The 12,896-nt window shown below is 35.1% G+C and overlaps 1 protein-coding gene across 1 annotated transcript; it reads right to left on the bottom strand.

Annotated features, from left to right (window-relative positions):
- Window positions 1-10,778: 10,778 nt before the first annotated feature.
- Window positions 10,779-11,983, bottom strand: LOC107630270 (uncharacterized). The gene is made up of 3 exons (XM_088501614.1): window positions 11,861-11,983; window positions 11,271-11,418; window positions 10,779-10,828 (listed from the first exon to the last, which is right to left on the bottom strand). The coding sequence occupies exons 1-3, from the start codon at window positions 11,981-11,983 to the stop codon at window positions 10,779-10,781; spliced, it is 321 nt and encodes a 106-aa protein (XP_088357740.1).
- Window positions 11,984-12,896: the final 913 nt, after the last annotated feature.

Below are 12,896 nucleotides of genomic sequence, written 5' to 3'. Positions count from 1 at the left end.
TAAGAAGGTATTTGCTCAAGTGCCTCTACAAACGGAATCTTTATTTCAAGAGTCCTGAGATAATCTGCAAAGCGAGAAAATTGCTTATCCTGCTCCTCTTGGCGGAGTTTTTGAGGATAAGGTATCTTGGCTTTATATTCCTCAACCTTAGTTGCTGCAGGTTTATTTCCTACAGAGGTGGTTGGAGAAGCCTTTTTAGAGGGGTTGTTATCAGCACTTGTGTATGTCTGATCCCTCACAGGCATTTGAATGCCAGGGTTAGAAGCTGGAGTGACGTTGGGCGCCAACTCCTCACCTTTTCCTGGCGTCTGAACGCCAGAACTGTGCTTCTTTTGGGCATTCAACGCCAATTCCTTGCTTGTTTCTGGCGTTGAACGCCAGGACTGAGCATGGTTTGGGCGTTCAACGCCAGCTTTCCTCCCAATTTCTGGTGTTTGATTGCCAGAATTATTCCTCTCCGGGCTCTTACTGTCCTCAGATGGATTTTGGGTAGTTTGCTCATTTCTTGGCTTCCTGCTACCTTGAGGTGGGGCATCTAATGTTTTTCCACTTCTCAATTGAACTGCTTGGCACTCTTCTGTTATTTGTTTTGACAGCTGCTGCTTTGTTTTCTTTAATTGTACTTCCATATTTATATTAGCCATTCTTGTCTCTTGTAGTCTCTCCTTGAATTCGGCTAACTGTTTTGTTAGAAAATCTAATTGCTGATTGAATTCAGTAGCTTGTTCTGTAGGACTCAGTTCAGCAGTCACTGTTCTAGCCTCTTCTTTCATGGAAGGTTCACTGCTTAGGTACAGATGCTGATTTCTGGCAACTGTATCAATGAGCTCTTGAGCTTCTTCAATTGTCTTTCTCATGTGGATAGATCCACCAACTGATTAATCTAGAGAAATATGAGCTCTTTTTGCAAGCCCATAATAGAAGATGTCTAACTGAACCCACTCTGAAAACATTTCAGAGGGGCATTTTCTTAGCATCTCTCTGTATCTCTCCCAGGCATCATAAAGAGATTCATTATCTCCTTGTTTAAAGCCTTAGATGTCCAGCCTTAGCTATGTCATCCTTTTTGGAGGGAAATATTGATTCAGGAATTTTTCTGACAGCTGTTTCCATGTCCTTATGCTAGCCTTAGGTTGGTTATTTAACCACCTCTTAGCTTGGTCTTTTACAGCAAATGGAAACAGTAATATTCTATAGACATCCTGATCTACTTCCTTATCATGGACTGTGTCAGCAATTTGTAAAAACTGTGCCAGAAACTCTATAGGTTCTTCCTGTGGAAGACCGGAATACTGGCAACTTTACTGCACCATGATAATGAGCTGAGGATTCAACTCAAAGCTACTGACTCCAATGGAGGGTATACTGATACTACTCCCATATGAAGCAGTAGTGGGGTTAGCATATGACCCCAGAGTCCTTCTGGACTGTTCATTTCCACTTAGATCCATGATGGAGAAAGGGAGATGATGTAAAATAGAGAAAAAAATATTTTTATTTATTTATTTATTTATTTCAAAAATAAAATAAATTAAAATAAAATAAATAAAAATGGGTGAAGATTTTCGAAAAATGAAGAGAGAGAAAGAAAGAAAAAAAATTGTTAGAAAGTTTTGAAAAAGATATGATTGAAAGGATTTGATTGGAAAAGATATGATTTGAAAAAGATATGATTTTTAAATTTGATGACTAATTTAATGCTAATTTTTCAAAAATTATGAGTGGAATGAAGAAAAGACATATATATATATATATATATATATATATATATATATATATTTTGAATTTTATGATGAAAGAAAAAAACACACAAAAGACACACAACTTAAAATTTTTAGATCTAATGCTCTTTGTTTTCAAAAATTTTAGAGGGAAAACACTAAGGAACACCAAACTTAAAAATTTTAAGATCAAAACACAAAGAAGACTCAAGAATACTTTGAAGAATCACAAGAACAACAAGAATATGAAGGTAGAACACCAAACTTAAAATTTTTAGAAAACCAAAATAAAATTTTCAAAAACCAAAGAATAATCAACAAGAAAACACCAAACTTAAAGTTTGGCACAGGATTTAATCAAAGAAAAATTATTTTTGAAAAAAGAATTTAAAAAGAAGATACCCAATTACCAAGAACATAGACCAACGCTCTAGCCAATTGGGCAGTAAATGTAACACTTGTTTTGAAGATGTATTTTTAATAACTAAGAATAATTTTTTTTAAAACTAATGTTTTGAAAAGGCACACGAAAAACAAGAAAAGAAACAGAACAAGAAAAACTAAAGATCAAACAAGAAAAATAAACAAGAACAACTTGAAGATCCAGGAAAAACAAAGAACGCAAATTCGAAAATTTAAAGGAAGATATAAAATATGCAATTGACACCAAACTTAAAATATGAAACTAAACTCAAACAGAAAAATTCAATTATTAGTTTATAAAATTTTCGAAAGATTTAAAAAGAGAAAATAAGGATTTTAAAAGAAAAACTTTTTCTAATCTAAGCAACAAAATAAACCGTCAATTGTCCAAATTCGAACAATTCCCAGCAACGGCACCAAAAACTTGGTGCACGAATCGTGAATCACACTTTTCACAACTCGTACCACTAACCAGCAAGTGCACTGGGTCGTCCAAGTAATACCTTACGTGAGTAAGGGTCGAATCCCACGGAGATTGTTGGCTTGAAGCAATCTATGGTTATCTTGTAACTCTTAGTCAGGATATCAATTATATTTATCAGTTTGAATTGCGAAAAATAAGAGAGCATGAAATAGATACTTGTTATGCAGTAATGGAGAATATGTTGGAGTTTTGGAGATACTTTGTCTTCTGAATCTTTGCTTTCTCCCTGTCTTCTTCTTCACGCACGCAAGATTCCTCCTATGGCAAGCTGTGTGTTGGTGGATCACCGTTGTCAATGGCTACCATCCGTCCTCTCAGTGAAAAAGGTCCAAGTGCGCTGTCACCGCATGGCTAATCATCTGTCGGTTCTCACTCATGCTGGAATAGGATCCATTGATCCTTTTGCGTCTGTCACTACGCCCAACCCTTGTGAGTTTGAAGCTCGTCACAGTCATTCAATTTCTGAATCCTACTCGGAATACCACAGACAAGGTTTAGACTTTCCGGATTCTCAAGAATGCTGCCAACAGATTCTAGCTTATACCACGAAGAATCTGATTAAGGAATCCAAGAGATACTCATTCAATCGAAGGTAGAACAGAGGTGGTTGTCAGGCACATGTTCATAGGTTGAGGATGGTGATGAGTGTCACGGATCATCACATCTATCATATTGAAGCGCGAATGAACATCTTAGATAGGAACAAGCATGTTTGAATAGAAAACAAAAATAATTGCATTAATTCATCGAGACGCAGCAGAGCTCCTCACCCCCCAACAATGGAGTTTAGAGACTCATGCCATCAAAGAGTACAAAGTTCAGATCTAAAATGTCATGAGGTGCAAAATAAATCTCTAAAAGTTGTTTAAATACTAAACTAGTAACCTAGGTTTTCAGCAAATGAGTAAACTGTGATAGATAGTGCAGAAATCTACTTCTGGGGCCCACTTGGTGTGTGCTGGGGCTGAGACTTAAGCTTCTCACGTGTCTGGGCTGTTTTGGGCGTTCAACGCCAGGTTGTAACCTGTTTCTGCGTTGAACTCCAACTTGTAACTTGTTTCTGGCGCTGGACGCCAGACTGCAACATGGAACTGGCGTTAAACGCCAGTTTACGTTGTCTATCCTTGAGCAAAGTATGAACTATTATATATTGCTGGAAAGCCCTAGATGTCTACTTTCCAACGCAATTGGAAGCACACCAATTGGACTCCTGTAGCTCCAGAAAATCCATTTCGAGTGCTAAGAGGTCAGAATCCAACAACATCAGCAGTCCTTTTTCAGCCTGAATCAGATTTTTGCTCAGCTCCCTCAATTTCAGCCAGAAAATATCTGAAATTACAGAAAAACACACAAACTTATAGTAAAGTCCAGAAATATGAATTTTGCCTAAAAACTAATGAAAATATACTAAAAACTAACCAAATCATACTAAAAACTATATGAAATTAACCCCAAAAAGCGTATAAAATATCTGCTCATCACTGCTCCGGATTTGAGGAAACCGACCTGGAAGAAGTAGGTTCTGGACTTGATGAAGAATATTGAGGATCTGGAACTTTCCATCTAGAGAGCCGAGCAAGTGGCTATTGATGGTGTCTTTGATGTCGAGACTAATATTATGGATCAGATTAGGTTGAAGACTCCTGACTTGGACGTCTCCGAAGTCGATGCCTTCAAAAAGGTTGTGGATGAAAAAAATGTTTCCATTCTGTAATTTACATACAATTTTTCTTTACTTATTTTCTAAGTATTTTGAAGTTGGTACCTAGTTATTTATGACACTTTTTGCAGCATCATTCTCGTTTCTTTTCAGGATTTAACAGTTATTTATTCCTGTTTTGTCGGGGTAATTGAATGCTTAGCATTTTATTCTATACTACTCATCGTACTCTTTTTCCTTCGTTAAACTGTTTGCTTCGAGCTTTACTTTTTTAGCTCGCTTTCGATTTTAAATGAGTAAGCTAACGTTTTCCATGCATAATATTGAATTCATAGTGAGAATTAAAGATTTTTCTAGCAATTCAAACATTTAAATAAATAAAAAATAAAAGGGAATCTTTTAAATAGTACAAATGAGGCCTTATTAAAAACCGTTTCCTAGGAAAAGAGTGTCCTTTATTTCATGAAGTGAAGTAGGATTTTTTGAAAGTGTTACCATCACCTAGGAGAAATACTTCTTCAAATGGGTTGCATTCTATCTTCGCAGTATCTCAATGCCATCGAAGGTTTCCAGCTTGTATGCTCCTTTTCCTAGTACCCCCTTTACTCTGAAGGGTCCATTCCATGCCAGAGCTAGCTTATCCCGCGTTCCCGGTACCCCGGCATCGGCTTGCCTTAGAACCAAATCTCCAACTTGAAAACTTCTGGGTCAGACTTTCGTGTTGTATCTCTTAGCCACCCTTTGCTTCAGGGCTTATTTTACTAAGTTGGCCATGCTTTTAACTTCATCAATTAAATCTAAGCTTTCACGTGTTGCCGATGACCCTAAAAGCATTCTCGGGCTTCGCAGTATCTCGGGCTTGTTTGTGACAATGGATTTGGGAATTCCGAACCTCGCTTTGACGTCTCTCCATTCGAACTTCTGACATTGGGTAGAGCTGATGCTAGACAATGGCGCAACTTCAATCCATTTTGTGAAATAGTCTATAGCAACTATAAGGTATTTTACCTGCCTAAGACCTTGTGGGAAAGGTCCCAACAAGTTCACCCTTCATTTAGCGAATGGCCGAGTCGGTATAACTGATACGAGTTCATGGGGGTGGTGCTTGGTGGAGGTTGCTATGTTGTTGACACTTATCACATTTCTTTATATATTCCATGTCATCTTTGATAAGCGTCGGCCAGTAGTATCTGGCTCTGATGACTTTCTGTGCCAACGAACTTTCCCCCAAGTGGTGTCCATAACATCCTTAATAAATTTCCTACAGAACATACATTGTTTGTTGGTCATTTAAGCATTTCAATAACAGCTGGGACATGCCCCTTTTATGCAATTGACCATTTATCACGGTGTTCTTGGATGCTTTAAGCCATAGTTTTCTTGCTTCCTTAGGATCATTAGGCAATGTCCAGTATTCTAAATATTCACAAATTAGGTTCATCTAAATGTTGACAGTAGATGAACACAAAGGCAAAACATCGGGTTTCATCACAGTGGGCTTTGTAAGCACCTCCTGTATTAGACTACGATTTTACGATCTAGGCTTAGTACTTGCAAGCTTGGACAATACATCAGCACGAGTATTTTGTTCTTTAGGTACATGTTTGATTGAAAAAGAATCGAAGGTTTTTACCTCTTCATGTACCCTTTTCAAGTATTGTTGTAGTAACGGGTCCATTGCTTGGTACTCCCCATTAACTTGAGAGGTTACCAACTGTGAATCAATGAACGCAGTTATGCCCATTGCTCCAGCATCTCGAGCTAGTGCCATTCCTGCAAGCAAAGTCTCATACTCTACTTGATTATTTGAAATTGGGAAGTCAAATTTAATGGAGACTACAATCAGCACGTCTTTTTCTTTGGTTAAGATGAGGCCTGCTCCCCCATATCGGACATTGGAGGCTCCATCCACGTGAAGCTCCCATGTTGGTATATCGGGATCAGGGTGCGTCATTTCAGCTAGTAAATCGACCATCACTTGAGCCTTGATGGCTAAGCATGGTTCGTAACGCACATCAAATTCAGACAACTCAACAGACCAGTTTATCATCCGACCCACCACTACAAAAAAGTTAGTAATTACGGCAGTTTTTTAGGGTTATTACGGCGGTTTGAACCGCCATTATTACCTTGAATGACAACTAAGAAAAAATGCCGGAATTCTAAGCGCCATTTAGTTATTACGGCGGTTTTTTAACATGTTAAAACGGTTGTTTAAACTGCCATTTTTTTCTGGATAAAACGGCATTTTTTGGGTGGTTAAAACGGCGGTTCAAACCACCATTATTTTCAAATAAAATAGCGTTTTTATGTTGGTTAAAACGGCAGTTCAAACCGCCGTTATTTCCAGATAAAACGGCATTTTTTTTTATTAAAACGGCAGTTCAAACCGCCATTATTTCCGGACAAAATAACGTTTTTAATTAGTTAAAACGACGTTTGAAACCGACATTTTTACTAAGTTAAAATGGTATTTCATGTTGTTTAAAATGACATTCATAAACGACTATTTTTACTGAATAAAAATGACATTTTTTATCGTTTAAAAAGGTATTTTTAACTATTATTTTTACCACGTCAAACAAACAATTTTTTATTTAAAATTTCATAATAACAAAAAATCATAACCTATAAACAAAATATTATATAACTCAAATAAAATATCAAACATAATATATAGTTTTTTTATTAGTATTAGAAATAAAAAATAATAATTTTTATACAAATAATTAAGCAAATCATATCCACTAATTATTACTGAGAAGTATTAGCATAGGCATGCAAAAAAAAGAGCTCGAAGGACATGAGCTATGAACTAAAAAGTCAACTTCTGGCATCATAACATTTCTAGTAGCATTGGCATGAGCTTGAGAAATTAAACCACCAGAATTTCTAGTCTCCAAAGAATTTTCTGACTTTCCACTGCTTTTAAGCCTCTTCAAATTCTTTTCACCTCATGCTTTTGGAATCTCTAGTGGACGTCTACCATTTATTTCACTTTTGTCTTCAATTTCACTATCTACCTCCTCTTGTAAAATCATGAAGAATTCAAACTTTTCCACTTAGTTAAAAATGGAAACATAGTTGGTCCCTCCTAATTGGAAATGCCACAAATAATATCCCCACCCTGTACTTAAACTGAACCGAAATATGTATTATTTCATGATAGTAATTGAGTAGTAATTCTTCAATATACAAAGAATGCAAGAGAGTTATTGAAACACTAAATTGAAAGTAATTAAATGATTCTAATTTCTAAGAAGCAAAATAACAAACACATAGAGTGCAAGAGTAACGGTAAGCAATCACCTTTCGTGGACTAAGAGTAACCTTTTCTTCACAAATTGAACCAAGCTCTGCAAATATATAATATGGACAAGTTATACAATAGGCTGAGAAATAAACTTAACAAGGTGCTACCTTGTAATAAAGAAGCTAAAGAAAGTGCAAGAGGCATGCTTTCATCCAAGTCCTATTAACAATTTTGGAAAAAGTACAGAAGTATTAGCAGTCAATGCAACTTTATCTAGATTATTTTTATGTCAAGCATACTCATAACTTTATCTAGATTATTTTTATGTCAAGCATACTTAATGTGCATTGCATCAGCAACCACAACCACAAATTTTCATTATATGAGTTGAATATTGTTAACTCTTGACTGGTTTAAAAAATCCAAAACTGAAGGAGATAAACATAAACAAGGGGTTCTTTTGTAAATTTGCAATTTCCTTTTTTTTTGTTCAGAATCTAAAATAGTAGAAAACACTGAACTGAAACAAGTAAACATCATATATTATTGAAAATATGTTGGAGTGTGAAGAAAGAAAGAAAAAAAAGAAACTTGCCTGGTAAATATTCCCAGTGGTTATGTTATTATCACGAGTCAACTTGATATCCATAAGGCGCTCATAGTTTCCAAGATCCAGGTCCACCTATCAAGATTCATCATTTCTCTTTTTATGATTCTACTTAAAATAAAAGAAAAGTACAAGAATAAAAAGAGATATAGTTGTATATAATATTATATTATATTATTGTTACTAATGAAGAGAAAATCAGATAGTGATTGTTGGATTAAAAAAGTGATCAAGACCTCTTAACTACTTGAATAACATTATATACTTATATCATGGATCACAATATCATAAAAATAAAAAAATGCTAATACAGTACAATTCATCACTATAAAGTCAACCAATTTTTATTCCTTGAAAATAAATATATACAAATGTGTATAGATTTCAAAAATATATTCCCATTTAAATATGCGAGAGAGAATAACTTACTTATATCTTTCAAATATATTCCCATTCTTCTTATTCTTTCCCATCCCCTGTCATATACTCCAATATAAATAACCAGTGTTTGAACGAATTTGTAAAAAAAAATTGAGCAAGGAATGAATAATGTGTTAGGGAAGGAAGGTGGATGTTTAAGGAATATATATATATATATATATATATATATATATATATATATATATATATATATATATATATATATATATATATATATATATATGACCTTACATCTAGGGCATTCGATGGCTCCTTTTATATATTATAAATTTATATATATGACCTTACATCTAGGGCATTCGATGGCTCTTTTTCCGCTACAGGTTTCACAACCTTTAAGTATCTGCGAAATTAAAAAGCAGGGATGATGATTAGTCATATAGTTGAAAACTTGAAATGATGAAATAAGAGACACGTTGAAGCTGCATCATATATATGGCTTAAGTGGACAGAACTTGATTAACTAGCAGGGCATTTGTTAGTATAAATAAATTTATAATCTAAATGAATATGTGGTGTGCAGATTAAGAGAAGAGAGCCACACTGAATTAAGTGAAAATCCTCCAGATTTAGCAGTAAAGGGTGTTGTGATGCATCTTCTAGTGGCTGTGAATGCTTGGGGACCAGCCAAACTGAAGTTGTTATAGCAGTGGACAGAGATATATGACATTTTTCTCTTCCCTTTCTCTTCTAAGTAGTTCTATATTCCTTCCTCCTCTCTTATAGCAGTGGACAAAGAAGACAGTGAATGCTTAACGGCTTTTTGAATCCAAGTTCAGCTCTTGCCATCTCTCTCTCTCTCTCCTTTGTGCAGGTAGATGCTCTTTAAAACTGTAGAAAATTAAAATTGAAGAATGCAAGGTCAAATTTGCAATAGATTACAAACAAGTTCATAACTACAAACTAGTTATTCTACACCAAATATTATATGTAGTAAAAAGAGATTCAAGGCTAAAAAACTTAACTAGTAAAAAACATACAGCTAAACATAAGTATACTTCCTTTCCTTTTGGTGGAGAAAAGAAAAGTGGGATCCAAGGTTGCATCATTTCTACTTCTAGGCCAGTGCATGCCAAGAGCCCCAATGACATCTCAGCATATTAATTACAGATGGTCTATAACCAAGGACTAAAAGAGAATCAAACCCAATTCCTTTGATCTTACCAGTTGAGCCAACCCTTATTTGCAAAATCATAGAAGATCAACCTTCCACCATTAACATCATCCACTACAATATTTTCAGGATGCTGCATGGCCAAGTTAAATATTAGTAACACACAAGAAGAAGTATCAAATCCAGCTAAGCTATTAACACAAAGCAATTACATGTCTTGAAATAGTGTTTAAAAAATTGATCTGAAATGAAATGAAATGAAATAATTGCATCTCACTTTTTCTTCTCAAGCTGATCCTTGACAAGAAGTGCAGAACCAAAAGCACCTTTTTTTATTTGCTCAAGTACTTCGTACTGCTCCATGTCATCAACAAGTAATTGAAAATTTCACTCTCCTGAACACAAAGTGTAGCACAAATCAAGCATATTAGACCCTTACACATTTAGTCATTTATATTATTGAACCATAATTCTAAATTCAAAGTAAATAAATAAATGAAATGTAGTTAATCAGAAACAAAGGAATGCAGTTATACGAGATTGCACCGAATGGCATTAAAGGAATGGCATTCAAAGTAAATAAATAAATGAAATGTAGTCATTGTAATACTCAAAAGAGCAATGTTGATATAATCAATAAAAATAAGTCTCCTTCTAATAGTTTCAACCCAATAAACGTAGTAGGAAGTTGGAAAACTTACGTGATAGACCAATTTTGGCCAAGAAATCTTCACTCTTCATCAATCTCACAATCTTCATCAGAAAAAGAAAAGAAGAAGATGTTGAATTTAATTATGTGGCACACCTTGAAAGATTCATTGTCTGTTTTAAAGTTTATTCCTGGAGCATACTTTAGCCACACAGGAAATCCTCTATATACAACAAAAAAATGATAAATAAAATAAAATTAAATTAAAAATTATAAAAAATAAAGGAAGATTTAAGGACTCCATCTCCTTAAGCTTTTCTTAATAATCTTATTTAAAATGGTCATATGCACTTAACTTATTGGACAATTCCTGCACCGAAAGAAAACTGCTAATACGTAACTCCTCTTGTTACCTTATTATACAAACTAGAACCAGGAGGATCTATAAGGAAGCACTTGATCCTTGGATTCTTTTCCTGTTGTGCATAAAACTAGAATGTCAAGCAGGGTCCATAATCAAAATCGCATTGTTGCAAAGGTGACGGTAGAGGAACAGGGTATGAACCTAAAGAAAACTGCTAATACCAGACACAATGCCACCAATGCCTGCTGCTACATTTTCTTTAGATTCCCTTCTAATGATCTTTGTGAGTAATTGACACTGGTCTTACTCTTTCAACAGTTGCCCCAAGGGCTTCAATTATTTGAGAATGAAATTTGATTCCAATACAGTAAACAAATTGCTTCAGTCATAGTGGGAGGCTAAGAAGAACATGGTTAAATTAAATTAACTTGATAGACAGAAACTCTACTTTGTCAAGATTAATCTAGCAGCTCTATAATGACATGCAAAATGTTACGAGATAATGAGTCTTAATAGTGTATAATTAGCATGCTTAACTAGAATAACAAAAGTACCTATGTTCTCAATGGTGGCATCATTGGGTATAATAACGTGGGATTTGCATGCGAATGCAGGAGCAACCATGGTGATGCTAATGGCAGTGCTACTAGCACTTCCTTCAATGATTATTCCACCTGGACTTAGCTGGCCAGATTCTAAGGCCTGCATAATCAATCATAGAGAGTTTAATATGTAGAGGAAGACTTTTATTTCACACCTAATTTGTCGCAAACTATGAATTTATCTAAAAATTTTATTCTAAATGAAAATTCTAAAAAACAGTAAGATTTGTACCTCTAGGATAATTGGATGACTTGAACATCTTGTCCTAATTACAGAAAACAGCAAGAAGAACTAAGTAGAAACTGGAAACTTAATTCACAGAACAAATTTCTTTCATATTTTATTTTCATATTCAAATCTAACATAACATAGCACTCCTTTTCAACCTCATCCATCAGTCTCATACTCATGCACCAAAGAATCAAAACCCTAATATCGCACCACGAAATTAAAACTTGACTTGACTAGTTGATTTCCACAATATCATGGGGCATAACTGTAAATTTAGTGAAAAATGAAAAAAAAAATAAAGAGCACTTACTGTGAGCAAGTGAGATGAGCGGTTCTCAATCTCATCGATCATGTCACGTGCATTTTCTAGAGCTGGCACTGCCTCCATGATTCTGTTGGAGCCGCATTCGCGTAGAGACAGTTCTCTCCTCATGAACGTGTGGTAAAATTCCACCACCTCTGGCTCCCTCGTCAACAAGAACAATGACGCAAAAGATCAATCAAAGTAAAAATACACAATAAGAAAAAAGAACATGCATTCTCTATTTCTTCCTATTAGAGCATGAACTTGATCTAAAAATATGAAGAGAAAGGAAAAATCAAAAGATGAAGTAGATCAAATTAGTAATTAATAATTCACAAAATAACAAAACCAAATCGCAGAAGCACAATTGGAGGCTAGCAACAACGGCGCCGCTTGTGGCGGTGGCAAACTTCAGATCGAAGTTGAAGAACCAGTTCACAGGAGCTCAATCATAGGCAGCAATAACATCACTTGCAGTAGTACAAAGATGAATCGTGACGGCAAACCCTCAGATCAGAACTGGAAAACTAGATCAACAAAAGTGGCTTCATCGCGTGGAGATGAACAACGGCAATTGTTAGGGTTTCGTATACTCTCCCTCTCATATGTTGAAAAGCATCACTTGCTTTCACTCTCATATTCTCTTTTAGTTTTATAAAAAAAAAACATTAAAACAATTGTAGTGGTGGGTATAAATGCCAAAATGTAGCGCTTGTAACAAGGATATTATGGCATAAGAGAGAAATGTTAAAATGAACCAACAATACGGCAGTTAAGTAACATTGCCATAATATTAGTGCCATTTTAATTATATTTTTTTGTAGTGCACGAGGTCGGGATTTTGCAAAACCTTTTTTATCAGCTCGTCGGTTCGTACAATTATCAAATAACTTTAGAAATACTGGCACAACTGATGTGCCAATGTCAGTAATGCAAAAGTGAGTTTCTCTATTTTTGAGTATTGTAGCTCAGGTCCTTGAAGGACTTTGCTAAAGAAATACACTGGCCATTGATGTTTGTCCTGATCTTCTGAGACCAAGGC

This window comes from Arachis ipaensis, chromosome B1, assembly GCF_059453495.1.
Source record: "Arachis ipaensis isolate K30076 ecotype BB chromosome B1, ASM5945349v1, whole genome shotgun sequence".
Classification (NCBI taxonomy): Eukaryota; Viridiplantae; Streptophyta; class Magnoliopsida; order Fabales; family Fabaceae; genus Arachis; species Arachis ipaensis.
The sequence above is the reverse complement of the archived record's forward strand: the minus strand, read 5'-3'. Positions and strand labels throughout refer to the sequence as shown.